The sequence below is a fragment of the Cicer arietinum genome, chromosome 1 (genome assembly GCF_000331145.2).
Source record: "Cicer arietinum cultivar CDC Frontier isolate Library 1 chromosome 1, Cicar.CDCFrontier_v2.0, whole genome shotgun sequence".
NCBI lineage: Eukaryota > Viridiplantae > Streptophyta > Magnoliopsida > Fabales > Fabaceae > Cicer > Cicer arietinum.
The window spans coordinates 1,074,150-1,100,223 of NC_021160.2; the positions used below are offsets into that span (position 1 = coordinate 1,074,150).

At 32.5% G+C, this 26,074-nt stretch overlaps 5 protein-coding genes across 8 annotated transcripts; 1 reads left to right on the forward strand and 4 right to left on the reverse strand.

Annotated features, from left to right (window-relative positions):
• The first annotated feature begins 160 nt into the window (after positions 1-160).
• LOC101515692 (uncharacterized) lies at positions 161-3,470 on the forward strand. Its single transcript, XM_004485529.4, has 2 exons — positions 161-1,067; positions 2,886-3,470. The coding sequence occupies exons 1-2, from the start codon at positions 257-259 to the stop codon at positions 3,236-3,238; spliced, it is 1,164 nt and encodes a 387-aa protein (XP_004485586.1). The 5' UTR covers positions 161-256; the 3' UTR covers positions 3,239-3,470.
• Positions 3,471-3,798: 328 nt separating this feature from the next.
• LOC101488451 (metacaspase-3-like) lies at positions 3,799-6,027 on the reverse strand. The gene is made up of 5 exons (XM_004485530.4): positions 5,551-6,027; positions 4,819-5,155; positions 4,484-4,604; positions 4,177-4,365; positions 3,799-4,088 (listed from the first exon to the last, which is right to left on the reverse strand). The coding sequence occupies exons 1-5, from the start codon at positions 5,975-5,977 to the stop codon at positions 4,029-4,031; spliced, it is 1,134 nt and encodes a 377-aa protein (XP_004485587.1). The 5' UTR covers positions 5,978-6,027; the 3' UTR covers positions 3,799-4,028.
• A 1,815-nt stretch (positions 6,028-7,842) lies between these two features.
• On the reverse strand, positions 7,843-10,235 carry LOC101489115 (metacaspase-3-like). Of its 2 annotated transcripts, none has more exons than XM_027337634.2 (5): positions 9,198-10,235; positions 8,660-8,990; positions 8,456-8,576; positions 8,188-8,339; positions 7,843-8,082 (listed from the first exon to the last, which is right to left on the reverse strand). In XM_027337634.2, the coding sequence occupies exons 1-5, from the start codon at positions 9,670-9,672 to the stop codon at positions 8,028-8,030; spliced, it is 1,134 nt and encodes a 377-aa protein (XP_027193435.1). In that variant the 5' UTR covers positions 9,673-10,235; the 3' UTR covers positions 7,843-8,027. The 2 variants fall into 2 exon arrangements, with proteins under 2 accessions (XP_027193435.1, XP_004485589.1); XM_004485532.4 differs by having other exon boundaries at positions 8,178-8,339.
• Positions 10,236-10,381: 146 nt separating this feature from the next.
• On the reverse strand, positions 10,382-14,560 carry LOC101488786 (metacaspase-3-like). 2 transcript variants are annotated; one of them, XM_012712917.3, is made up of 5 exons: positions 13,551-14,560; positions 12,738-13,050; positions 12,091-12,214; positions 11,801-11,983; positions 10,382-11,185 (listed from the first exon to the last, which is right to left on the reverse strand). In XM_012712917.3, exons 1-5 carry the CDS (start codon positions 14,056-14,058, stop codon positions 11,129-11,131), a joined length of 1,185 nt encoding a protein of 394 aa, XP_012568371.1. In that variant the 5' UTR covers positions 14,059-14,560; the 3' UTR covers positions 10,382-11,128. The 2 variants fall into 2 exon arrangements, with proteins under 2 accessions (XP_012568371.1, XP_004485588.1); XM_004485531.4 differs by having other exon boundaries at positions 12,717-13,050; positions 13,551-14,547.
• Positions 14,561-14,916: 356 nt separating this feature from the next.
• On the reverse strand, positions 14,917-19,674 carry LOC101489448 (uncharacterized). 2 transcript variants are annotated; one of them, XM_004485535.4, is made up of 5 exons: positions 18,783-19,674; positions 17,994-18,132; positions 16,767-17,924; positions 15,732-16,080; positions 14,917-15,383 (listed from the first exon to the last, which is right to left on the reverse strand). In XM_004485535.4, the coding sequence occupies exons 1-4, from the start codon at positions 19,517-19,519 to the stop codon at positions 15,736-15,738; spliced, it is 2,379 nt and encodes a 792-aa protein (XP_004485592.1). In that variant the 5' UTR covers positions 19,520-19,674; the 3' UTR covers positions 14,917-15,383; positions 15,732-15,735. The 2 variants fall into 2 exon arrangements, with proteins under 2 accessions (XP_004485592.1, XP_004485591.1); XM_004485534.4 differs by having other exon boundaries at positions 14,917-15,315; positions 18,783-19,673.
• Between the last annotated feature and the right edge of the window lie 6,400 nt (positions 19,675-26,074).

A 26,074-nucleotide genomic window follows, 5' to 3' on the forward strand; every position in this document is an offset into this window, starting at 1 on the left:
TGGCTGAATATTACTTTTACTATTTTGACCCTCATCTGAATTTAAATGAAAATAAAGTAAAAGTAGTAATAATAATATTATCATTGCTACTAAAGTAAAGGTAATAAAACAAAACAAGCAGCGTATACAACTCAAATAAGATGGAGTACTGCACTATGCACCTAATTATAACAAAAATTATTTAACCTTTTTCATTATAAAAAACAAAGAAAATAAAAAAGAAAAGAAAAGGGAAGAAAAACTTATTCAACCAAAAATGGGGAAGGGGAAGAACGCGGAAAATACGGACGGTGGCATGCCGATGCCACTTCCACTTCCGCCGCTTCTCCGAACCCTTATTTCATCCCTTTTCAACACCGCCGCCGATAACAACAATTCCTTCCTCTCATTATCTTTCAATTACAAACTCTTCCAAACCCTTCGTTTCATAATCCTCACTTTTTACCTTTTTCTCCTTCGTTTCATTCCTTCTTTCTTCTTCTTCGAAAATTACGAAAACGCCGTCTCTAAGCTCAATTTCAGCCCTAATAAATACTCACACGATAAAAGAAACGACACCGCAATTGGTCGCGCTCTTTCTCAGCTTCTTTCTGCGTTAAACGATATTCCTGTTAGTTCCAGAAAATACGAAGTTGTTCGATCGTTAACGGAGAAGATTATCGATGATAATCACAACGACGGTGTTCATTCGTTGCGTGAGGTTAATCGCGTTGCGCTTGCAGCGGCGTTTGGGAGGGCGTTGAGGCAGCTTGAAGGGAAGGTGTCGGAGTGTGGAGAGGGAGAGGTTGAAGGTGAAGGAGAGGGAGGAGAGTATTATTATAGGACGGTGAGGCGTGGGATACGGAAGGTGGTGAGGGTAGTTGGATGGAGGGTTAGGGGAGGTGAGGGAAGTTTGTGCGGTGTTCCGGCAGAGAAATTGGCGGCGGAATTGGTTTGGATGGTTAAGAAGATGGTGAACTGTGGTTGCACCGATGAAGCGCTTCGGAGATGGGCCGGTGCTTCTAATTTGGGCTTCCTTGCTCTTTCTGCTGACCCTCGTTTGCAGGCTTCGCTTGTCAAACTTGCAGGTAAAATATAATCATTCTTCTTCTTTATTAATTCTTTAATTTTTTTTTGTCTTAATATTAATTCTTTATTTATTCAACAAAAATAATAATTTGATGTTGCAGATCTTCTTTTCTTCATTACGTATTTAATTTGCATGCAGACTCGTATAAACTTTTTCTGTAGATTAATATAATCTTTTTTTTTTTGTGATCAAAATACAATATTGCTAATTTTAGATAGTAACAACATAACATATCAAAATGATACCACAGTACCATTTGATTTTAGTGTTGAATGGTGATGCAAACGATTTGCGTGTAACTTTCAATTCAATAATAATAATATAGTATTATTTTGTAACCGCACTTTAAAATAATACTAATAAAATATTTTATTCTTATGATTGTAAGTGTCAAATTATTTTTTAGTGTTTATCTCTTTTCCTCTTGATTTTATTAGAGGTGTGCGTAAAAAAATTATACTCTTTGAACAGATTAATGATCTCTTTATTATTGTTGCTTTTTTTTCTTCTTAATATTTTATCTCAACAACAAATGAAGTAAATAAGCATTGAGGTTTAGATCTGTAACACTAAAAAATTCCCTTGGTGGAGATTTATTGTCCTAGATATTAGTTGAGAATCTAGAGATGGTACACTTCTTTTCGTCATCTTTTTTTTTTTTCTTAACAAAAGTCACTGACGCATGAATGAAGCTGGTTTGAAAATAAAAGCTTGATGGTGTGGTGTGAACGTAGGTTGGGAAATTTCTAAGATAAAAAGCCTGAGATAATTAATATGGCCGTGAATTGTTCAAACATTTTGTCAAAACTGTTCTGTTAGTGGTTGATATCATTCCTTCAAATGCAAGAAGACAAAAATGTTATCCAACTTGTTATTTTAGCAAGGGCACGTGTCTTGTTCTCATCGTCATTAAAAAATTAAGTAAGCTGCATAGATAAGGAGCTGTATATAATATATATTCTACTTTGAAAAGTTTCAATAATATAAAGACTTGATTATTAAAAAAAATACTTTTGACACCAATGGCAGTAATTTTTTGTTAAAAACATAGCTATAAATATTTTTTCTTTTTTAAATTAAACAAACCATAAAATATTTCTAAGAATGAATGAAGTGTGATTGAAATATTATATGATTATATATTATATTATTCTTTTATTTTTTTAAAAATTTAAAATATATATTAAAGTGTATACTTTGCCTTCCTAAATTCTGCTCTCAAACAGCTGCAAGGCTTCATACTCTCATTAGATTGACTTGTCCCATCAAAAAAAATGTGAAAGTGATATTGTAATGGAGTGAATCCCATAGACTATTTTATTGAATTACTTACGTAAGATAAGTCTCATATCTAGTCTAGTGTATAAGCTAGAACGAGTACAATGAAGAAAGAAGAATTAGAGAGAACCTAGAGAAGAAGAATAGAGAGAGAGAAAAGAAGGTTACTACATCACACATTTCACACCCTTCCCAGTTTTCCTTTCCCTGTCTTATACGCCTTACCCTCACATCACTTGTTCCACGTGCTTCTTTCCCATTCTGTTACAACCAATTGTTGCTTACTTGGCTTTTCCTTAATTGGGATCATCACATATACATACAATAAATAAAGAGTACCGTGTAAAATTTATAGTACATTTTAACTAACTATATACTCCATCCGACTTTAAATATAAACTAAAAGTTTAATATAAACAAAAAAAGTGTACTTTTAAGTTAATTAAAAAGAATACATCGAAATAATTTAACTTTAGGCCAATCATTCTACATGTGTTCGTTTATGTTTTCTAACAGTTGCCCTGAATTTTCGTGGCAGCATTCCTTTTCAAAGAAGTTAAAGACATGGGCGTAGATGAAATTGAGGAAAGCAAGATGAAGCAATGCTTGCAAGTAAAGTTAAAGATGTTACAGACATGGCTGCCATTGTTATGCAGAGCCAGTAATGGCACTGATGCCCCGGCATTGAGCATCAATGAGAGGGCTGAGCTAGAGAGAGTGTTGGAAGGCATTATAGAGGGGTTAGAACAAGAGAAGCAGGAACAGGTTCTTTCTCTTTGGCTCCACCATTTTACACATTGTTCATCCTCTGACTGGCCAAACCTCCATTCATGCTTTGCTCGCTGGTGCTGTACATCTCGCAAGCAGTTGCTGCTTTTGAACGATCATTGATATTTTATACACTTTGCAATTCATGCAGAAGCAATCAATTACAGTTATCCAACTACAGCTCTAGTTTTCAAAAGTTCAATAACCATTCCACTTAAATGTCTTGAATAATGTAAAAAAGATAAATGGGCAACAAGTATTATTATCATGGGAATAGATAGAGAATATGTAGATATTAATTGTATCTTTAAACCGTTACACCATTGATAAATTCGGTAGTATTGCTTCTTATCGAGCCACTGTGTTGGTAATGCCTGTTTAATATGGTTGATGTGGCCTCTCTATTTATGAAGGGTACAATTTCTCTTAAATTTATCAGATCACAATTCTATGGGGGTTCATTTGTTTACTTTCTCCACATTAACTATTTTAGAATCTAATTTTTCTTTCTATTCTGTGAAAATCATAGCAGAACAAATTCTCCAAAAAAAAGAGAATTCGGTCAAGAATTATCAAAAGGAAGTTATTTATGGAGAATTTTCCTCGTTACCTTGCACAAACCTTTTAACTAATTAAAAAGTCTAATGCGATGCATTTTTTCAAAGCAGAACAATTTTTTGGGGTAGCATAATCAAGCTTGAATCAATTATTCCAATTATTACAAATAGACAAAAATAGATGATAAGGAAAGGCATTCGCAAATGCGGCAAATGTGGTAGTAACCATTGGCACAGTGAGGTGGTAGTACTACAGCACTTATTTTCCTTTCCCAAATCGATACTATTTTATTTTCTACCAACATCGCCTATTCCTTTTATTCATTTTATTTTCCAAAGCCACTGTTAATTATGCATCACATTACAATAAACTTCGAATAAATATCGAATTTCTCAGAAGACGACAGCTGTGGATCCTGCAAAGAAAACCCATTTTCAATCAGCTTCTTTTAGGTTATTAAAGTATATGATATGAATATATTTGTATGAGAACTGATGCAATACATGAGCATACTGCTGCCGATTGTCCATGGCATGCTGTTGATAATCCGTGCCAAAAGTTCCTTCTCTTGCCCCACGGATTGTAGAACGCATGGCACTAAGCAATTGACCATAAGTCAGTTTAGGTTGAACTTGCATGGCTTGGATGAAACTGTAAGTCAAGGCACCAGCACTTTCACTACCACTAAAGGCCTAATAAACCAATCAAAGTCTTGGATCAGAGGTAAATTATATTCTAATTCAGATAAATACAATCAGTCACAGGGATAAAAGGATGCATCAATCAGCATTCATTACTAATATTACTAACCGATGTGTCTGCTGCATTTCCATCATCATCACAAGCTGAAAAACAAACTGCTAGCCCACCTCTAGTGCCCTTGTAGCCAGCTCTAGAACTTCTATGATCTTCCCATCCATAATAACCTTTTCTGTTTTACTCCAAAGAAAGAAAATCATATCTAGGTTTATATTTTATAAGGGTCTGTTTATTTTGAGGAAACGTTTTCTGTTCCGTCTTTACTTTTAATCACAAAACTTTCACTTTATTTTTAATCTATTTCAAACATTTGTACATGAAATATTTTGTTATTTAGATTCATGACATATATACATGCACATACATAGTTTTGATTATTAACTAACCGGTTAATCCTGCACATAAATGGTAAATCAAGAACTGTCCCACTAAAGCATGTATCAATGACAGCATGGAGTTTGGCACCTTGAGGTAGAGGCCTAACAATTGTAGAGTTGATCTCATCGTCAACAATCTTCCCTTCGTGCTCGTAATCAACGGGGCATATTGCTTCATCATACCCATCAACCTCATCCATGCTACGGTCAACTTCCCTTGATCCATGTCCTGAGAAGTGAAGCACCAATGAGTCCCCTGGTTGGCAGCCCTCAACCAACCACCTCATTGCCATTCTCATGTTATATTTTGTTGGGATTCTCATCTGATTTCTCTCCCCTGGATCATCTGCAGGTAGTTTTTCAGTATTATTATATATACATATAGATAGAATAGCATGAAAGGAATGAGATTGAGACCATTTTTGGCTATTGGTGTTAGACCTTTATCTTTAAGTCTAATTAAACCACAATCATCATCTCATAGGACATTAGCATCTGAAGTATGTCAACTTAAATTTGCAGGTGTATATGAAATATGAAACTGGTAACATGTCTAGTATAGAACAACGATAAATTGACATTAAGCATCATTAGCTATACTAAAAGGACGGCCAAGTTTCCTATCAGGTGGAGTTTGACCATGGTAAATGTATGCAGTCTTATCTCCGCAAACAAGTGGAGATGATATTACCATCATTAGCTATATCATAAAATAAAAGTTAAAGAGCTAGTTAGTAGTACCTGTGAGCATGCGAATGGAATTAGCAGGAAAACCCAACTTCTCAGTAAGAAAGTATTTCATGCAGTGAACATCATTGAGAGAACCTTTAATTCTGTTAACCCGATTACCATAACTAATGCCAAATAAGACAGCCCTTTTGTTACCATATGGAGAAGGAGGTGTCATTGAAGGTTGTGGGCCCCTCAGTGGCTGTTGCCAAAACTGTTGTCTCCCATAGGTAGGAGGAGGAGGATAGTTTGTGAAGGAAGTTATGTTGTTGTTGTTATCGACAGAAGAGTAATTGGGTCGGAGTGATGGTTGTTGGTTGAAGCCCTGGGAATGGCATCCAGAACATATAATAGTTATGGAAGAGGCATAGGCTTCTACTTCTACGGGCACTTGTATAGCCCTTCCACACTGACTGCATCTTGCTCTTCTACTTGCCATCTTTTGGAGCTTTGCAGAATATTTTGTTTGGTAAATGTTTTGGTGATGAACTTCAGTTGGAGGTGTCTCTATTTAATCAAGTCTGTTGGAACCTTTTTGTGATGGGATGCTACAATGTGGACATATAGAATCACATTCTATTTGTCTTTCCTTAGTGGACACTGGAATATACCAATTATCTCTTTCTTTCTTTCAAAATATTATTTCGATATCATATTATTCACCAATTGATTGCTGAGATGAAGATGACAGACTGATGACAAAGGAGATTAATTTTTATTCGAGCTAATTAGTTACAATAGTTTGTTTTATATGATAATGAATTGTAACTGGAAAGAAATAGAGTAGGGAGATGATGAGACTACTATTAATTAAGTTCATATTTTTAGCGAGAATCCTTCATAATTTTCAATTACGAATTTTTGTATCCAGTCCTATAGATTAATGAGTAGGATAGAGATGTGATATATGACAGAACATTATATACTGTTTGATTCATTTAGTCGACCGTGGGATAAAACTTGATTGTCGTTGTTGAATGAATTTTTGCATCTCATTCTGGACCAATCTTAAGCCCTTAAGCCTATGTTTGCCAAATATCAAACACCAATAGGCCGGCCCCTCTTGGTCTCAAGACTAATCATTGTATTGAGAGTATCTGAGTATCTGCCAAGCCACGTCGTCAATGGCCAACTGAAGACGGTTAGGCTGTTACAGTTACAGGTCATTACTATCACATCAGAGACAAACAAAAATAGTTACTCAGTTGGCAGAGTCACAATCCTCATAGTGAAACCTTTTCACTATTCTCCTTTATTTACTGACTTGAGTACTATTCTCCTTTATTTACTAAGCTGCTGTCATTATTTAGTAACATCAGAGTTCTTTTTTTCTTCTTTAAGTAGGGTGTGAGATTATAGGTTCAGGCCAAAACATAAACATGCTACCTGAAACAACTTTTTTCAATTGTTGCACCTTTAATTTATAATATAGTTGCCTCATATTTTGTTTATCTCATGTGTAATCGTATTCAGTTTAATATTTTCAGATTTTCTATATTTTTCCTTTTTGGCATATTTTGTTTCTATTGTTACCTCTTAAACCTGCTTGGTGTAACAAAATGATATTTGATAATTTTTATGCACATCCTTGATTGATATTATTTGGATTAGTCCTAACATCTTTGCCACTGAACTTCGAAAGAATGAGCATTCGTGCATTCTTACATTTAAGATACAAAAGTGTTGGGTATAAAATCTTTTATTTAGGTGCTTAAGCTTTTGGGATGGTTGATTCTCAACATGGTCTCAAGTTAACTATGTAGTCTAAAGTTTTGTTTCGGATTGCGCCCAGGCCCAATTCTTAATGGACTCTACTGCTGAGGTACACTATCTATTCTAACAAGTCTCTCACTCTTCTCGATCACACACACCGACTTGAGCTTCAAAGTATTTATAGGTACACCACTCTCATCCGAGGAACAGAGTCGTCGTCTGTCGTAACTTTCATCTAACTCTGGTCGTCACCTCTAGTCCCTCTTGGATCAGTTCAGGTTTATTTCTTTCATTTTCATTATTCTAATAAAAGTTCAAAAAAAGGTGGTATGCATTTTAACTTGACAACTTAAGCTTTTAGAATAGTTAGTTCATGACAAAAAGAACATACTTAAACAAGCCTAGCTGACAACTTCCCCTAGGCCACATTCTTTGGGATTACTGTCATCCTCATTGAACATTGATAATGTTTTAGAAAAAATTTATAATACATTCATTAATTCATCTACGTAGCTTCTTGGCAAAAGATTAGAATTGATCTACCTCAGCAAAAAGAACAAACAAGAACAGAACCAAAGTTCAACAGTGTAATTTACATAACTCATTCACCTCCTCAATAAATCATAAACACATAAATAAGAGAGAGTAGTTTATTGTCGGGAATGACTTAATTTGCATCAATGTTTAGGAACAAATGATTCAGTACAGACAAGTACTCCCCTTATTCCCAACTACACATTAGTCTTTTTCAGGGTACCCTTTATTTATGTGTCACATTAGAAACAACTTGGAAGAAATATCAAACTTCTCAGAAGATGACAATTGTGGCTCCTGCAAAACACATTAAGAATCAACTTCATGTAAGTTAGGATGCTATAAATAAATAATTGATGAGAGCCTCAGCCTTTTATATAACCGATCAATACATGAGCATACTGTTGCCAAGTGTTTCTGGCAAGATCTTGGCCTTTTAGTTCAATTTTTCCTGCTTTAGCCCATTGGTTTGTAAAGATCACGGTGTTGAGCAAGTGGCCATATGTCAATTTAGGTACATCTTGCATCACTTGGAGGAAACTGTAAGTCAAAGCCTATTCAACCATCAAAAGCCTTTGTTTTTTCAGTAACAGTTATGAGTATTGATTCTAACTCATGTACATCAACCATTAGAATGGAGAAAAAAGATGCATAATTCATTATTACTAACCGATTTCCTTGCAACATTTCCATCGTCATCACAGGCTGAAATGCAAACAACTAGCCCTCCTTTTGTGCCTTTGTAGCCAGCTCTCCGGTGTCGATGATCTTTCCATCCAAAAGAACCCATCCTGCTTGAACTCAACATAGCCTATTTTTAATGCACCAAACCATCTTGTATATAATAACATTAATTCATAAACAACAAACTAACCGGTTCATCTTGCACACAAATGGTAAGTCAAAAATTGTTCCACTAAAGGATGCATCAACAAGGGCGTGAAGTTTAGCACCATGTGGTAGAGGCCTAACAATTGTAGCATTGATTTCATCGTCGAGTATCATCCCCTCATGCTCATAATCAACAGGGCATATCGCTTCATCGTACCCATCAACCTCATCCATGCCATGGTCTTTAACCCTTGATCCATGTCCACAGAAGTAAAACACCATCGAGTCCCCTGGTTTGCAGCCCTCAACCAACCACCTCATGGCCATTCGCATGTTACTTTTTGTTGGAATCATGTTTTTCTCCTCGGAGTCATCTGCAGGACGTGTAATAAAAGTGTTAATATATAAATATGAATTAGTAACAATTATGTTATAAATAATAAACAATGCAACACATAAGCATGATGCATATGGACAGAACGTACACAACACAACATAAACATATCTCTGTTCCTAGCATATCGTATGCTGTGCGGATCCCTATCTATACCACTGGATAGAAGGATTTGAACAGAAAGTACCTGTGAGCATGCAAATGGAATTGCTAGGAAAACCCAACATGTCAACCAGAAAGTGTTTCATGCACCGAGCATTATTCGCAGAGCCTCTAAGCTTCCTCGGTGCCCCTGTGTTAGCATAACTGATTCCAAATAACACAGCCCTCTTGTTACTAAATGCAGAAGGAAGCCTCAATGGAGGTGGTGGCTGAAGCTGAGGATAATAGGAAGGGACATGTGTTCCATATGTAGGAGGATAATGCATGCTGAAATTGTAGTTGTAGATACTAAGGAAAACTGATCCATTCCCATTTCCTGAAATGTTCTGAGGTAGGTTGTTTATCAATGTTTTGTCCTTGTGTTTTCCATCATCACCATCCTTAGCAGGTATAATAGACTTCAATTCCAGACTAAGCAGCTCTTGTTTTGTGTTAGTGTACTTAGCAATTGCATTATCTTGGTTGTGCTGATAAGTGATACTCAAGTTGGTGTTTTTCATGACAATTTTCAAGCAGATAAATGCGTATTGATATAGTGAGTGTGAATCTGAGCTTAGCTGCACCTAAATCATGTTTGACAAACTCAAGACAATGAGGGAAGGAGAATCATCTAAGATAAGATTTATATATATGTCTTTGAATTATTATCACTTCATCAAGAACCAGATGCTGCAACCCGTTCTCGATTCTCTCTTGTATTATACGGAAGGAAGACCCATGTTATTATTTTAAGAAGATTATATTCTTTGTATGCAACTTGAAATTGAACAGCGTGCCAATTTTGATTCGACTCTTTCCTAATTAATTATATGGTGAGATATGAGAGTTGAGGAATCTGGTCAGGAAAATGTTCTGTAGTTAGTCATATAATATTCCTCATTTCTTCTTTTTTAAACCTCCCACTAACATTTTTCACTTATTTGATTGGATGAGGTTTTATTTTAGCCTCTCATGCTAAAATGTTCTTCAAAATCTAAACTATATGCTTTCGGCCTCATGTTAACCAATCGATAACGTTAAAGAAGAACATATTCATTATTGATCAATACCAATTTACATGAATGCTGCTCTTCTACAATTGCAAATTGTGGTTGGATTGGTTAATTTAGGATTAAAAAAAGGCGGAATTTTAACTTGGAGATTCCCAAAAGGACTCTAATCAAGATTGCTCTTTGTGTTGAATCGAAGCATGGTTGCCGAAATTAACCGTAAACAAAGTTACACCATTTAAGTAATGCATACATAAATTCATCTACATAGCTTCTCAGCAATACCTCATATAACATTTGATCTATCATAGTAGAGAACAGACAAGAATAGAACACAAATCTCAACAATGTGATTTAGATAACTGATGCACAGGAACAGACATCTATATGAGGAGTTTATTGTCCCAAATGACTTAATCCGCATCAATGTTTAGGAACAACTAGTGTTTGGACAACACACATGAAATGAGACAATGCAGCAATACAATATAATACAATACAAAACAGTACTTCCCTTGTTAGTTTAAAACCAAACCTCGTCAATGGTCACGTGTCTTTTTCTTCCAACAGGACAGACCTCCCCTACCTGTTGCGTTATGTGTCACATTAGAACAAACCAACTTTGAATAGATATCAAACTCCTCAGAAGACTACAGTTAGTTGTAGCTCTGGCAAAATGCACTTAGAATCAACTTTATGTAAGTTATGGTCTTTGTAAATATATAGTGTGTTATAAATAAATTTTTTAATACTTTGTGTAATGATGTAATATATATGGGCTGATAGTGCTTCCAAGTGTCCCTTTCAACTTTCCTGCTTTAGAGTTTGCAGAGTACATCACATTGAGCAAGTGGCCATATGTCAATTAGGTACATCTTGCATGGCTTGGAACTTGAAAGAAACAGGAATCCGTAAGTAATGGCCCAAATCAGCCTTCAAAGACTTTGTTTTGTTCCGACGTGCATGCTCAAAATGATATTCTTGTATGAACGTCAAATTTCTCCGACGATGATAAGAGAGGATCCTGCAATGTTCCAAACATTTCATGAATGAAGAAAAAAATGGAAGGTATCAATGCTTTTTTAAAGCGACAACACAGGTAGCTCGTTTCCTATATCATAGATGATGCATATTTGGGCATAAATAAAATACAAATGATAAATGATTAAATGAGTTTCTTAGCTTTAGAAATCGAAAATATTAGAGGTTAATCTAAAACAACTTATCATAATTGTTAAAACTATTATGCCCCTACTGCTGTGACCAGAAAACACTCGCAGATACCAAATTTGTTTCTATAATCCTAAATCGAGTCTCTTACGAAAATCTAGTTAATCTTGCACAAACAGGACTTTTGAAGATCATGTTAGATGCATTTATATCGGGATAAAAATAATGTTTGCATGAAAGGTTAGCTCCTACTATAGGAAATTGGAGACCCTTTTCAGCTGCAGTATGGTGCTGTAGCTAAATAGGATCCACACTTTTCCCTCTGCACCCCCTACATCCTCTCTATCTCTTTCTTAATTTTCTTCGCTGATTGTCTCTAAATTTTTTCATCATCTACTCTCTTCTCATTGTCTTATTTGCGCTATAGATGATGCACAGCAGCAGAGGATTCAAGCTCATGGAAGCCTACCTGCTCAATTCTACGGTGAAAAATGTGTCTCAAGAACCCGTTAAAGTGTTTGATTCGGTGAATTTTCGCAATTTCCTCGTGCAATTTTTCTAGCAAACCAGCATATGTGATTCCAGAATTTTCTCTAATTATTTTTGTCAAAAGATAGGTCATAACACCGTTCATCTCATTTCCTCCAAAAGCCTGCACAGATTGGTCACAACTCACAACTCAAGAAAAGAAGGATGTAAAAAACAACTATGTGTATTGCATTGCAAGAACAGAATAAAAATATAACCAAAAATTCTTACTGCAGTATCAGCAGCCATCTGGCCATCTTCACAAGCACTGAAGCAAATGGCCAGTCCACCATTTTTACATTTAGTATCAGGTTCTGTGCCAGGGGGTTTGTTATCCACCCATTTCCAATTGCCACTGCAAGCATATATGCATACAAGAGGTAAATTAATTAGTTGACATTCAAATGACTAAAGTGAGGTTTGGAATGAGTAAATACCCAAATTGATATTCAAATTTTAGGACCGTATCAATCTAGTCCCTCGCATTAACGATATTTGTAGGGACTGTGTAATGACATTAAGTTGGTAATATTGTAGATGAATTTGAAACTAAATGAATAATATCAAGGATGCATTTGAGAACTGATCTAGACAAAAGGGCAAACTTGATTAACAATTTACAATTATAGGGATCATTTTGAGATATTGATAATGTGGAGGACTATGTTGATACAACCTTACAATTTGAAGGACCAACTTAGTTATTTACTCAGTTTGGAATCAAATAGGAAACATATTTCCAGCACAAAATAAGTCGTCTGATAATAGACTGATGGCTTACATGAAATTTGGGGCAATGGATTAGAAGCAGAAAATTAAATGGAAGAAAATAAAGCATTAAACATATATGTACTTACTTGTCTTTTTTATAAACATACATGAGATCAAGAGATGTTCCACTATGACAAGCATCAATAATAGCATGAAGTCGAACACCTTTCTTAAGTGGCCCGACAATGGTAGAATTGATTTCATTGTCAGTGATCATCCCTTCTCTAATAAAATCAACAGGGCAAATAGTTTCGTCAAGCCCATCAGTTTCATCTTCTTTGTGTTGTGCTGCTTGTTGCAAACCATGTCCGGAGAAGTAGAACACCAATGAGTCTCCTGACCTGCAGTCCTTCACCAGCCACTTTAAAGATTCCATTATATTCCTCTTTGTTGGAAACAAATTTGGATCTTTCTGTTCTTCTGCAATTTACAGGTTTCACAATAATATCAACCTCTTATCTTTCACCATTACCACAAAATCTGGTTCTAGTACTTTCTGTGTTTTTATCCCACAAGAAAAGCTAAATGAAATATAACTATGACATATAAGTCATAACTCAATTTTCATTTTTCATGAAACATATATATATATATATATATAAAGGAAGACACGGAGCATATCAAATGAGAGGAGTTTTACGATGAGAAAGTGATATTTTGACCATACAACCATACATGGATGGTCAGAGTTATTTAGATGGCACATAATCACTTAAAAAAGTCACATAACTTATTATTCTAATCTTAATTATCTATGTATGGTTGTGTGGTATATGTTCTTGTAATGTTAATTATCACATTATAGTTCAAAAAGAGCTTTCAATTTAATTAGAAAGTATGAAAGAAACAAATAAATATTAAACAAACACATGCGTGAAATTAGAATTGGTATCAAAATAATCAAAGTTTGTAGCAGATACCTGTGAGGACACGTATGGATTGAATTGGGAATGCAAAATTATTAACCAGTAGAGATTTCATGTTAATAACATCATTGATGGTTCCGCTTAGCTTATATCGTCTTTTGCGGTAAGTAACTCCACATAGAACTGCGCGCTTGTTACCGGTTGTAGTTGGATACGACGACAAGGACAATGAATTAGCTACGTTTGTGATAGCATTGTGTAGTTGTTGATCTTGGTTGAACAATTTGGCCCCTCCATTGTTTTCTCCTGATTGTTTATAACCTGAAATGGAATTGCTAACACTGTTGCATTCATAGCAACGGTAAGTATTTGTTTTTGTGGGTACTACAAGCTCTTTTTTGCAACCACTGCAGATAAGTTTTGTTTTCCTAGTATGCATTGAACTAAGGAACTTATGGTAATCTAAGCAAGCACTAGCACTGTTTCTGGTTAATGAAACAACATTGTTTTTGCTTTTTCTGGCTTTTAATTTATTATCATCCATTGTTTGAACTTTGAACATGCCAAGTTTATAATATGCAACCAGCAAGAAGAATATATATAGAGAGAAGATTTCAACTCAAATGTACCATTGGATTTGAGCTGTTCTCAGCTCAAATGCGAAAAACTTAATCACCTTTGTTAATGCATTTCCTTTAATGAGTTGAAAATTGAGCACCAATAATAAACTAAAACTTTGTAATCGTGGCAACAAAATTGAATATATTTTTTTGTATTAATAAAAAGATGTCAAATGTGGAATCCAATCCTTCAACTGAGCGATGCATAATGGTCACCTTTTAGTGGTAAGGTAAGGCAACTCTGGTTCTGGGCTGGAAACTCGAAAGCTGAATTCGTGTGTAATAGGGATTTATTTATAATTAAATAAGAATACTCGTTATAGTTGGGGCATCACATTTGTGTCGAAGATATGCTTTTATCTATTATTCTCGCATTAAATCGTTAAGAACCAGATGCTCTTAACTTTGGTTCGTTTTTCCATATAATACTATTTTCTGACATAGATCCACGTGTGGTTTTTTACTAATGTTTTTTTTAAAAAAATCTACATAATACAAATATTTTTAAATAAAAATTTATTTATACATTATTTAAGCTTAGAAAACTGATGTTTTGGAAAGAAAAAAAATTATAAGAAAATAGAACACGTTTAGATTATTTTAATATGTTTGGATTAAATCTCCAAAAATATAAGAAATTTAAAAAAATTTAATAACCATTATTTCATAAGCTAATGGTCCTATGCGTATAAAATTAGAGAATAACAGGTGAAATTTAGTGCTAGTGGTTTCAAGTATGGGCTCTTAAATACGGTATCCAACTGTAAAATATTTCTTTGCGAAGAGTTCAGCTAAAAGGGTTGACAATACATTTGAATATATTCGTATAATAACAGTTGGAATCATACAAATTTGAATTGAAACTGAGATACCAGTATAAATTCATATTTTTACTTTAACAACAATTACACTCACACACTAAATGTATGGAGTTCAACTGAAAGACCTCTAAGACAATTACAGCAGTGATACATACAAAATGCAAAAAAACAATACTACGTGATATTATCTGTTCTCTTGTGAATAAACGGGATAGTGGGGTGATAATACAACATACAATGAGTTGACGAGATAAATCTATGCAGACACCACATTTGAGCACTCTATATCGACCCCAAAAGCTGGATTTTCTCTTCTAGATTTTCTCTTGTGGAAAGGTAAGGTAAATCCTGCTACTGATTTTTCTAAAGATCATTTGCCTGCCAAAGTTTAAAAGAAAAATACTAAATTTGAGATCACATAGAATATGACATCGGCAAGCCTGCCCCTGCAGTTATGACAATTAAGACAATAAGATAACTGAAACCAATCATCCAACTTTTTCATTGTGTTCTTTTTTTGCATTTGCAGTAAGAACCACTTTTTAGCTCATCCCTTAGTTCTTAATATAAACAACAAATAACCTGACCCACGATGCACTCAGTTTATCAAAAGTCGCCTATTCAGACACTAACACATATTTTCAGATATTGAAATCTCAGAATAATACACTCTACTTAAAACAAAGTATTGACCTGCAATGTCTTTCAGTTAGGAAAACAAAATAATGGTAACGAGATAAGATAACAGAAACCATTCTTATCAAATCATAAATTTATAGAGAATCAACAATTACCAGTCTAAATGTGACCAGCATTTGGTGATCCACTGTCCAACACATTGATTTGACCAGAGATTTTTGCCTTACAAGCCGGACACATGAATCCAACAGAATCTGATTGTAATTCAGAATTAACAGCATCATGGTTAAACTCTATTCCACACCATACACACACAGTTGTAAGCTGGTTTCTCTCATCCACATTTAACATAACTTCTTGTAATGCAGACTGAGCTGAGGATGCACATGTCCCTTGCACCACTATGCTATGTGCCAAATCAGTTGACACATCAAGAGAACCTTGAACACTTGCAAAATCATACTCGAGAGAACCTATATCTTCTAACCTCAATTCCTGGAACCCCTGTCAATGAGCAATAACAAGAATTGCTGCATAAGAGAATGGGTCGTAGCTAATTGCTGCATAAGAGAATGCAATGCCCGTGATGCTAGATTCCAATAATCATAATTTTCTTTTAGCACTAGTTCAAATGAGAAATGTACTAGGCATGTTTGTTTCAAGTACACAAGTACATGGTCATAACCTAGCAATTAGTGCTACTGAAATCTCCAATACACTGAATTCAAGAGTACAAGAAATGTGCAAGGCTGATGAGCAAGTAAGATATCATGTAAACACATTCACGATCTTGGTAATACTAAAGCCTATCTACTAATACAGAGATTCTAGTAGCATTGAGTCAAACAAGCACTCTATTAATACAGAGACTATCTACTGTAATTATAGACACACAATGACAGTTGTAAATCAGGTTGACATGTTTAAGATAACATCTGTAAATAATGAAAATTTAAATATACTGCAACACATCAATACAAAATAAAACATGAATACATTAGAAACATCAATGGAGGTAAGCACAGTAGACCAACTGCCATGCATATGCATGAACATACAAAGGGATTCAAATTAACCACGTCCTAAGCGGACACCAACATAATACGTGTAGGAATGTTCCCTCTATTTTCCAACATAAATGAAACCCTGACAAATTGACAATAATGGCAATGATAAGTTATGCCTTATACCTTGTCTGAGCTGAATGCAGAAAAAGAATCCAAAGATTGTTCTGGGGATACAGAGAAGTTACAAACCCTAGATTGTACAACATTTTCTTTAGATGCTGGCATTGCTGTCACTTGAACATTAGCAACAACAGGTACATCCTTGCAGCCATCTAAACCAATTTTCAAGCCACTCTTATTACTATTGTCTCCATCAAGTTTAAGATGCCCCTTAGTATAAGTGCGACCAGAACTTTCACTCTTCTCAGATCCAGGTATCATGTGATTCCCAGATAAAGGGAGCAACGGACTTTGAGAAACTCCTCGCAGATCGATCCCAGAATGATCAAACCCCTCAACAGTCAGCGCCACGTCACATTGTCCATTAGAAGTATCAGGTGCATCAACATTTTGCTTATTTACAGATAACAAGCACGTGTTATCTAGAAAACTAAACATCTTTGCATCAACAACTTGATTATCTTCGTCAATTTCCTCTACTGTCCCATCCATGGGTAAACTAGGACTATCATTTTTGCCAATCGAATTCTCCTCCATTTGCCATTCATTGATCGGAGACTCCACATTTAATTCTTCATCTAAGTCACCACCTGCAATATCTGAAACGGGAATCGTATTCAGTTTAGATGAACAATATGGTTCCATGACAGAATCCTCCATAATAGAGTTTTGAGCAATTTCAATGAGGGCATCCATCTTAGATATCCTTGAAGGCATCTCCTCCCTGACGGGGGACTTGTCTTGTCTCAGGACATTAGGCTGACCCGGTAAATCTTCAGCTTTCCTGACATAATTCCTAACATGAATCCCAACATGACCATTGTAGCGACGCCTTTCCAAAAACACCTTATGACAGAACTGGCACTCAAACTTGCCATCTTTCATTATAACTCCATCTCCAACAGATGAACCAAGTCGATACCGCCTCGTCGTCCTTTGGTGAATAGACAATAGGTGCTGCAAGTACGCATCCTTCTCATCAAAGGTCATGCTGCACTTGTGACATTCAAACAGGTCATGTATTTGCACATCTGCAAGATTCTCCATCTCCAACAAGGCAATTTCCTTCAATCGTTCATTAGAGACAGATAAACCAGACACATCCGAGTTAGTGGCAACAATCTGTCGTTGATCCTGCTCCTCGCGGATAACACCTGCAGACTGCAACATAACCAGTTAACCTCCAGATTAAAATCATAACAGATCAGCAGCAGCAGCAGGGTTACTTACATTTTCAGCAGTCACTCTCTGTTCCTGCAGTACATTTTCACTCCGATGACTGATTTGTAACTGTAAATCAGGTTGACCGAAAAGAGACTGCAAATAGGAAGAAACTTCTTTGCAAGACACAAACTGCTGTCCTCTAGGGCTGGAGAGTAACAAACAAAAGAATAAATAAGCTCCAAAAAGTAAACCAAAACCAAAAAACACATATATCTACACTAGAGAAGTCCTCACTCCTAACCCAATGATAAGCAAAGCACATTAATGCTCTTCCAAGCTGACAGCAAACAAATCCCATAACCCATACACATGTACTACATGTTGCAATTGAGAGATGCTATTTAGTAAGAAAGATTGAATCATCAAACACTCACAACTAGTGAATTAATCAATTAACAAATTAACTAGTATCTTTATCAGAAATCACATCAGGTAAAGATCATCTCCATTTCTCAAAAGAAATGGAGGTGTTCATTACTATAGATATGGAGCAAATAAAAATAAAGGATATAAATGCATGCATTCCTAAAATGGATGACATTAATTAAACATTTATACATCAAAACTAGACTAATGGACATCTCCATTTCTTTGAGAAATGAAGAGGATCTCTACTCAATCACATAGGGTATACTGAATAATATAGTTACTACAAGTTTCCATAACTACATTCATGATAGATTCCCGAAACAATTTACATGACATTTATCATTATCCTTTGCAATATTGTAATGCAACCATGCAAATGATATAAGTATGCTATCCTAAGGTTGAATAAAATAAAGAAGATTAAACCTAATATATCTGCGGCAATAAATCCATGCACGACCATCTTTTCTCTTCAAACTGAGAAGAAGTTTCCAACCAAGAGGCAACACGTCTCCAAAATCAGCAGCATCAACGATCCTCCTCTTCCTCCTCCTACTTCCCCATTGACCAACCAAATCACTCAAAAACCCTAACAACTCCTCTTCACCACTCAACCCCTCCGTCCTTCTCGCAAGCTCTCCGGCGAACAGATCTTCGGCATTCGACAACGCAGCGAGATCAATAACAACGCCATTTTTATTCACAATCTCCATCCCTCTGTAACACTCATCCAAATGCACTTTCACTTTAGGTTTCCTCCCTCTCTTCCTCTTCCTCTCTCCGCCAGCAAATATCACCGGCGGGGAAGTAATAGTAGGCTGAAGAAGCTCCACCTGATCGAACTTAGGATCTTCTCTAATGAATTGCTTGAGGTAATCGACGATGACGCGGTGGTCGGAGGGGAGAGACGGAGTTGGAAGAAGCGGTGCAACACGGCAACGACGGCGAGGTCGAGAATAAGTTTGACGGTAAGAACCGGAGCTGTGGTTGAAGATTGATGGATCGATTTTAGGAGTGACGGTTTGGCGCGTAGAAGTTAGGTCGAAGGTGGTGAGAGAAGAGAGAGAAAGAGCGTGAAGTTCAGACTGTGAGAGAGTGGTTGAATCAATGAACGATAACAAATCCATCTTCACCGTTGATTTTTGTTCTTCTTCATCCTTCATCTTCTTCTATATTGTTCAGTTTCTCAGTGATGAAAATGCTTCTTCCTCAAAGGAATTTAAATTCTTACATCAATCAATGAAATATGCTTCTCATTTACTTTTACTTTGACTTCACTATAGTTTTTCTTCTTGTTTTCTATTTCAGCGATCAAATAAAAAGAAAAGCCAGAAGGGAAATAAAATCTGGATAACTATTTTTTGTTTTCCATTTTTACGGATTGATAAAGAAAAATGAAAATTATAAAAATAAATGACGAATTACAGTATAGAAATAAATTATTCATGCGTTTTTATTGCACGTTGATATTCACACCAAAATTACAAATAAAAATTAAATTAAATTCTCTGAATAATTTGAGATGTTTTAAAAAGTTTTTAGTTAGATTTATAATTTTATTAATAAGTTATGATTAGATATTTAAATTAAATTAATGTCTTTATATAACTTTTGCTGAATAAATAACTTATAACTAGGTCCTAAATTTCAATAATTTGTAATTGAATTTTTAAAAGAGGTCTCTTTTAAATTATTTATTTTTAAGAGGTATGTTGTATAGTATCAAAATTTATCTCACCACATTTGAACAAATTATAAATAAATTAACCATACATAAATAGTTAGATAAAACATAAACTAAATAATAGACAAAAAGATAAATATAAATCAACCGTTAAAAATATATAAAGAATTTGTATCATTTTCTTCGAAATAGATCTTTACATTGGGCCAAGTCCATCCTCTTTAGGTTGGGCTCAATAATGAGTCATGTGACCATAATCCCCTTTCACTTCAACACAATTACTACCACAACAATTTACTAAATTATACTCTATCTCCACAAATCTATGTGAAATATTCAAATTATGGTTCATCATAATAAATAAATAAATAAATAAATTATAAATGTTAAAATAGAATTTGTGCAATTTAATTTTATCTAAGTTTTTCAAAATGCAAAATTTTCTTTCATTTCACAAAATTTCAGATGTATTTTAGAATCTCATGTAACATAAGAGTTTTATATTATGAAGAATTTAAATTAAATTTTTTAAAACACATTTAAAATCTTAGGACGATAAAAGAGTTTTTCAAAACGTTTATTATAAAGAACAATCTGAAATTTAAGAGTTAGAGATACAATTATGGATATGGAGTAAATTTTTCTCATTATCAAGTAAATTGGAATTTGAGGAATGGTGCAAGATGTTTGAATCTGTTGACTCCATCTAACCCTCTAATACTGACTTTAGCCCTTAGATTTTAATCTGATTAAATAGAGGATTGTATGAAATGGTTCCAAAATCTGTAATTTAAAATTTAATTTTTTTCAATTAAAGATAGTATAAGTTAATTAACCTTTAATCTTAAATATAAAAAAAAAACGTATTGTACTAAAAGTATTTTTTTATATATAATCAACGAGAATGAATAGCAAGTACAAAAGGATAATTTCAATCTATTATATTATAGATAATAAAGTTAACTATTTTGCAAAGATATTAAAGGGGTAGTACACCAATTAAAAAAAGAAAGAAACAAAGTTAACATTAATATCCAACTCATTTACTTTTATTAGCAAAACATATCTTTGTATTTATTCTATTTGATCTCGTACAAATATTCAATTTTGATGTTATCAAATATAAGCAATTTTAATTATTTTCAAAATATTTAATGACGTTATACGATATTTAATAAATATCAATGTTATTTTCAAATGATTGTTTTATTTTAATGAAACAAGTTTTTATATGAATGATCTTTTGAAAATACATTTTTTTCTTGAAGATCAAAAAGATTAATTACACTTAACTAAAAAAAAAAATTAGATTAAAGCTAGTTTTACTTATATTCATTCCGTCCTATATATACTATACTACTTTAGCTTCTGACACACAAACTAAAAAATATAGTTAATATGAAAAAAAAAATGATTTAGTTTACAAAATTACCTATTATTGATAGTATCGAAAAATAAATTATACAAAACAGATAATACTACTTATAAATATTAAAGTGTCCATATAATGAGAAAAACAATATTAATATTTCATTTATATTGTTAAACATTTGATCGATAATATAAACCAATAATTATTTTCTACTAAAATGCCTTATATGTAGGAGAGAGGAACTGAGGAAGTATAACAAGAGTGCACATCTAGAAGATAATAATCTCAACATGGATTATTCATTCAATTTATAATATAATTTCTTTAATTGTATTATTTAATTAATATTATTTATATTATTTTTCAATGTAATATCTTATACTAAATATTTATAACATTGATAATACATTAATATATAATAAAGATAATTTAATAAAAAAATTATTCATTTCTTTTATTTATATATTTCTTAATATATGTAAAATGAGCAAATAGTTTTGAGATAAAATCAAACATTAATTGAAGCTTAGTCACCCAATCCATCACAACAATCAACACCCAAAATTATCTCATGTCAATAATAACCTTGACAATAGACTACCTAAACTATCTTTTATTCCAACCGATTTATTGAATGTAAACAACAATAAAATAATTTGCAATAATTAAATATAGCAGTTCATCTTATACAACTTTTTTTCAATTTAATAAATAAATAAATTTAATAGAAATAAAAGAAGTAATTGAAAAATGAAATTTTAATTAATATAAAGTGTTTTTACTCATATAAGGTGTTTTAAGAGTAATATAATTAATTAAAATAAAATAAAATAAAATGTATATTTAAAATTTTAATAAATTTAACAAAATTACGATGAAATTAAATTATGAAAATAAAAATAGGAACTACGTCTACTAAATTTGTTTAGTATTTTGGTGATATGATGCATGCAACTAAGATATCACATTGAATCCTGAATTGGATTTTAGTACATTATTGTATTCTCCTTCAGAAAACGACTGAACAAATAAAAGTGTCCTCTTTTGTAGACTTTGATGGCAAGGAGAAGCCAAATTGGAAAGTCAAATTGGCCCTAATAATAATTGATTTCAGCTTTAACTTAATCCTCAATTTAATCGTGCTCAAATTTCACTTTTGATCACCGCCAAAAATAAAAAGTAATCATATTATTTTGTCAGGGGCAGAAAGTTACTTTCTGGGAAGGGACCTGTTTTCTTTTTATTCATGATGGTGTTCAAAAATCAAAATTACACCTAGGATGTTGTCTCATATAAGAACATTTACTTTGGGATATTTAGTGTTGAAAGACCACTTGATTTATTTAAATTTAACTCAAATCATGTGTCAATTAAAGTTATTTATAAACATTTAGTGAGTCAGCTTTTGACCAAAGAAGACAATTTAGTTGCCATTTAAAATAAGCATGAGTAATTTGAGAAAAGAAACAGGAGTGAAGATTAATTTGTGGTGCATAATGGATACAAGACCAAAACTATTTATTTTTTTATCTAGCATAAAGACCAAAACAGAGCCATAGTTGTATTTTTACCCAAGGGAACAATGAAACGAGTTATATTTAGTTAGTCTGGTTAATAAAATAAAATTTCATCTTCTTAAAAATAAAAATAAAAATAAAAAAAATTAAAAAATTGAATATATAAGTTTCAATATAAATTTAATATTTTATTTTTATATTTAAATTATTAATAAATATTCTAAAGACATTTATTAGTATTTCTCAATAAGTATATTTAATTAAAAAATATTATAGTATTCTAAAGATATTTGTTAACAATTCAAAAAACTTTTATTAAAATAAAATATTTAAAAAAAGAAATAGTATTAGATTATGATAACAACCTTTATAATTGACTTCAAAGTAGTCCCCTTAATTTGTAGAATCAAAGTGAAAAGATGCATGTCTCTAAGTCAAACGTTTTCATGGATTCACTACCAATAAGTGGTTACCTTAAGAAGGACGTTTCTCCTAATACGTACATGAATTGGGACAAACTTGGAGTTGGACACACAACTATAAAGAAAGACTATCTTACAGGAATTAATTAATTGCTTATTATACATGATTAGCGACGGATACAAGCTCAATAAATTGGGGCCATGCAGCTACCCACTATTTTTTTTTTTTTTTTATGATTTTATTTTATTATTAGTCATCATATTTTATATTTTTCTCTATTGAAATTAAGACTCGTAACTACTAAAAACAATTAACTAATTTTTTATTTATCAAAATTAATTAAAAATTAAGTTATTGTGATTCTAACAAATTTAGTGATATCAAACATATCTGCAGTTATATAGATACAACAACAAAAAAATTTGACTCATATATATACACAACAATATGAGAGATTAATTTTTTAATTTGACGACAAAAAATGATAAATTTTTTGTTTTACCGAAAATGTTTATTTAGTCATAAATATAGAAATTTTGTTATAGTCATAAAGACGGAGAAAAAAATATATATAAAAAACAACTTTGAGATATATATGAAGACATTTAATGAGTAATTATAAGATGTAGTGGTATATAATGATATAATTTCCATGTGTCATTATATTTAGTTTATGTATTGTCATATAAATACTTATTGTATATAATGGTGCTCTCATTAATCAAAATTTATGAGTCCATCCTTCTTACAATATAATGATTTATTTAATTGGCATGCAGAATAATATATAAAATACATATTGACAAATAAAACAAACGTTCTTTTAATTTAAAAAATAATATTTTTAAATTTAAAATATTTTATTCATTTATGTATTTACTATTAGAAACAAAAAATTGACAGCAATATTCTCTACTAAGAATACATGTACATATTATAGACTCCATTTGGTTTATATCCCCAATACCTATGTTCATTCTTTTGATTTATTACTACTAATATTTATAGCGTGCTCAAATAATTATCAGATGTAATGGTGAAAACATAGGTACATATTAGAATGACTTTCATTCATATTCATAGAAATGATTTTATATTTTTCTTTTAATTCCTTATCACTTATGTAGTGAATGTACACAAGATATATATATTCACGAAGGAGATAGAATTCCTTATCACTCATTTGTAAAATTTTAGTTTAATTAACAAATGACTATGTTATTAGTTTAGATATCATATTTTGAGTTTAAATTCAATAATTTATAATTTATATGGATTTTTTTTTATCAAAGTTAAAGACCATTTTTGAACATTAAACTAAATTTACTTGGACCTTAATGAGTCCAAGAATCTAATTAATCTAAAAGAATCTAATCATAATTATTTTAAAAGTCACACAAATGATTCTGATTTGCTAGTTCAAATAGTAAAAAAAAATTACATAACAATGTATGAAACTTAAGCTCAAAAGAGTATATCTATTTTATTATGAGATATTTTATCTTGATATCTATATTATTGTTCTTTATAAAAGAATATATCTATTTTATTTTATGTTAATTTTTTATGAACAAAATATATATCCATAAGTTAATTTTTTGTTAAATCAAAGTATTATCTATGCGCAATAACATATAAAATTCTCTCAAGGAAACTGGTATTTTTTCATACCTTGAATAACTACATTTGTAATTTATGAACCGATAATTTTCTAGTATGATCGCAGCATATGATTTTGGAATGTAATGAAACTTCATCAGTAGCACGTTCGTAGTGGGCAATTCAGAGAGTAGGCACCGTCCCAATATGCATTTTCAGAATTTCACACAACAAATAAAATAAATTTCAAAAGAAAATAAAAAGCAAACACAACATAAGGTCCACTTCTGCTTCTTGGATAATAAATTTTGAATTATGAATTTGGCTGCGTGATCACCACCCACATGTCAATGGACACCACAATTGAAAGAAACAATTGTTAAATGGATTTTTTTTAAGTGCGTGAACAAAAATTACAAAGATTTTGAAACTATATTTTTATTTAAAATTTTGTTTGCGAATTTGCATAAGAGAGAATTAAAAAAAATTGAGAAAAGAAGGCTTTTGAGGGATTTATTTTTATTTATTATGCAAAATTTTCCTATTTAAGAGAATTCAAAAATTATATTAATTGGAGTATATAGACAATTTCTTCATATAATTTTCATGTTATATTACTCTACAAATTAAAAATATCTTAATAATAAGTATTCTCTTATAATTCTCTACAAAATTACTCTCTTAAAATATGTAAATTATTTCTCTCTATTTCTCAGTCTTTTTTTCCTGCCTCCAAATCTTTTTATTTTCTCCAAATTCTCAAATAAAGCAATTAATATATGAATCACTTATGGTATATATTTAAGATTTATCTCATTCATAATCATGTGATATTTAATCAGTCACATTTGATCTAACAATTTTTTCTTAAGCGTAGGTCTCTCATATCTTATATTTGTACCGCGTTATTATCAATGAAATACGAATCTTTACTAATTTATCAAAAAAGTCTTTTGATATAAGAATTTGAGACCAATATCTATCTCTGCTCCTCCGCCAAGCCAAATCAGAATCCCAAAAAGACTTTTAAATATAGGTATTTGCAGTGTAGTCTTTATATATTTTGAGTAAAAAAACTATGATTTAAAAATAAAATCACATGCAAATCAATTCGATTTCGTTG

Bases quoted from the DNA above. Each gene is read 5' to 3' on its own strand.
- LOC101515692 (XM_004485529.4), top strand. From the start codon at position 257: ATGGGGAAGGGGAAGAACGCGGAAAATACGGACGGTGGCATGCCGATG. The intron at 1,068-2,885 runs GTAAAATATAAT...TTTTCGTGGCAG, and splicing joins TTCGCTTGTCAAACTTGCAG to CATTCCTTTTCAAAGAAGTT.
- LOC101488451 (XM_004485530.4), bottom strand. From the start codon at position 5,977: ATGGCAAGTAGAAGAGCAAGATGCAGTCAGTGTGGAAGGGCTATACAA. The intron at 5,156-5,550 runs GTACTACTAACT...AACTACCTGCAG, and splicing joins TTCCATTCGCATGCTCACAG to ATGATCCAGGGGAGAGAAAT. The intron at 4,605-4,818 runs GTTAGTTAATAA...GGAGTAAAACAG, and splicing joins TTTATGTGCAGGATTAACCG to AAAAGGTTATTATGGATGGG.
- LOC101489115 (XM_004485532.4), bottom strand. From the start codon at position 9,672: ATGAAAAACACCAACTTGAGTATCACTTATCAGCACAACCAAGATAAT. The intron at 8,991-9,197 runs GTACTTTCTGTT...CACGTCCTGCAG, and splicing joins TTCCATTTGCATGCTCACAG to ATGACTCCGAGGAGAAAAAC. The intron at 8,083-8,177 runs GTATTGATCGGT...TGTGTTTTGCAG, and splicing joins CTTGGCAACAGTATGCTCAT to GAGCCACAATTGTCATCTTC.
- LOC101488786 (XM_004485531.4), bottom strand. From the start codon at position 14,058: ATGTTCAAAGTTCAAACAATGGATGATAATAAATTAAAAGCCAGAAAA. The intron at 13,051-13,550 runs GTATCTGCTACA...TGTAAATTGCAG, and splicing joins ATCCATACGTGTCCTCACAG to AAGAACAGAAAGATCCAAAT. The intron at 11,984-12,090 runs GTAAGAATTTTT...CAATCTGTGCAG, and splicing joins AGATGGCTGCTGATACTGCA to GCTTTTGGAGGAAATGAGAT.
- LOC101489448 (XM_004485535.4), bottom strand. From the start codon at position 19,519: ATGAAGGATGAAGAAGAACAAAAATCAACGGTGAAGATGGATTTGTTA. The intron at 17,925-17,993 runs GTAAGTAACCCT...GTTATGTTGCAG, and splicing joins AGAGAGTGACTGCTGAAAAT to TCTGCAGGTGTTATCCGCGA. The intron at 16,081-16,766 runs GTATAAGGCATA...GCTCATTGACAG, and splicing joins CTGCATTCAGCTCAGACAAG to GGGTTCCAGGAATTGAGGTT.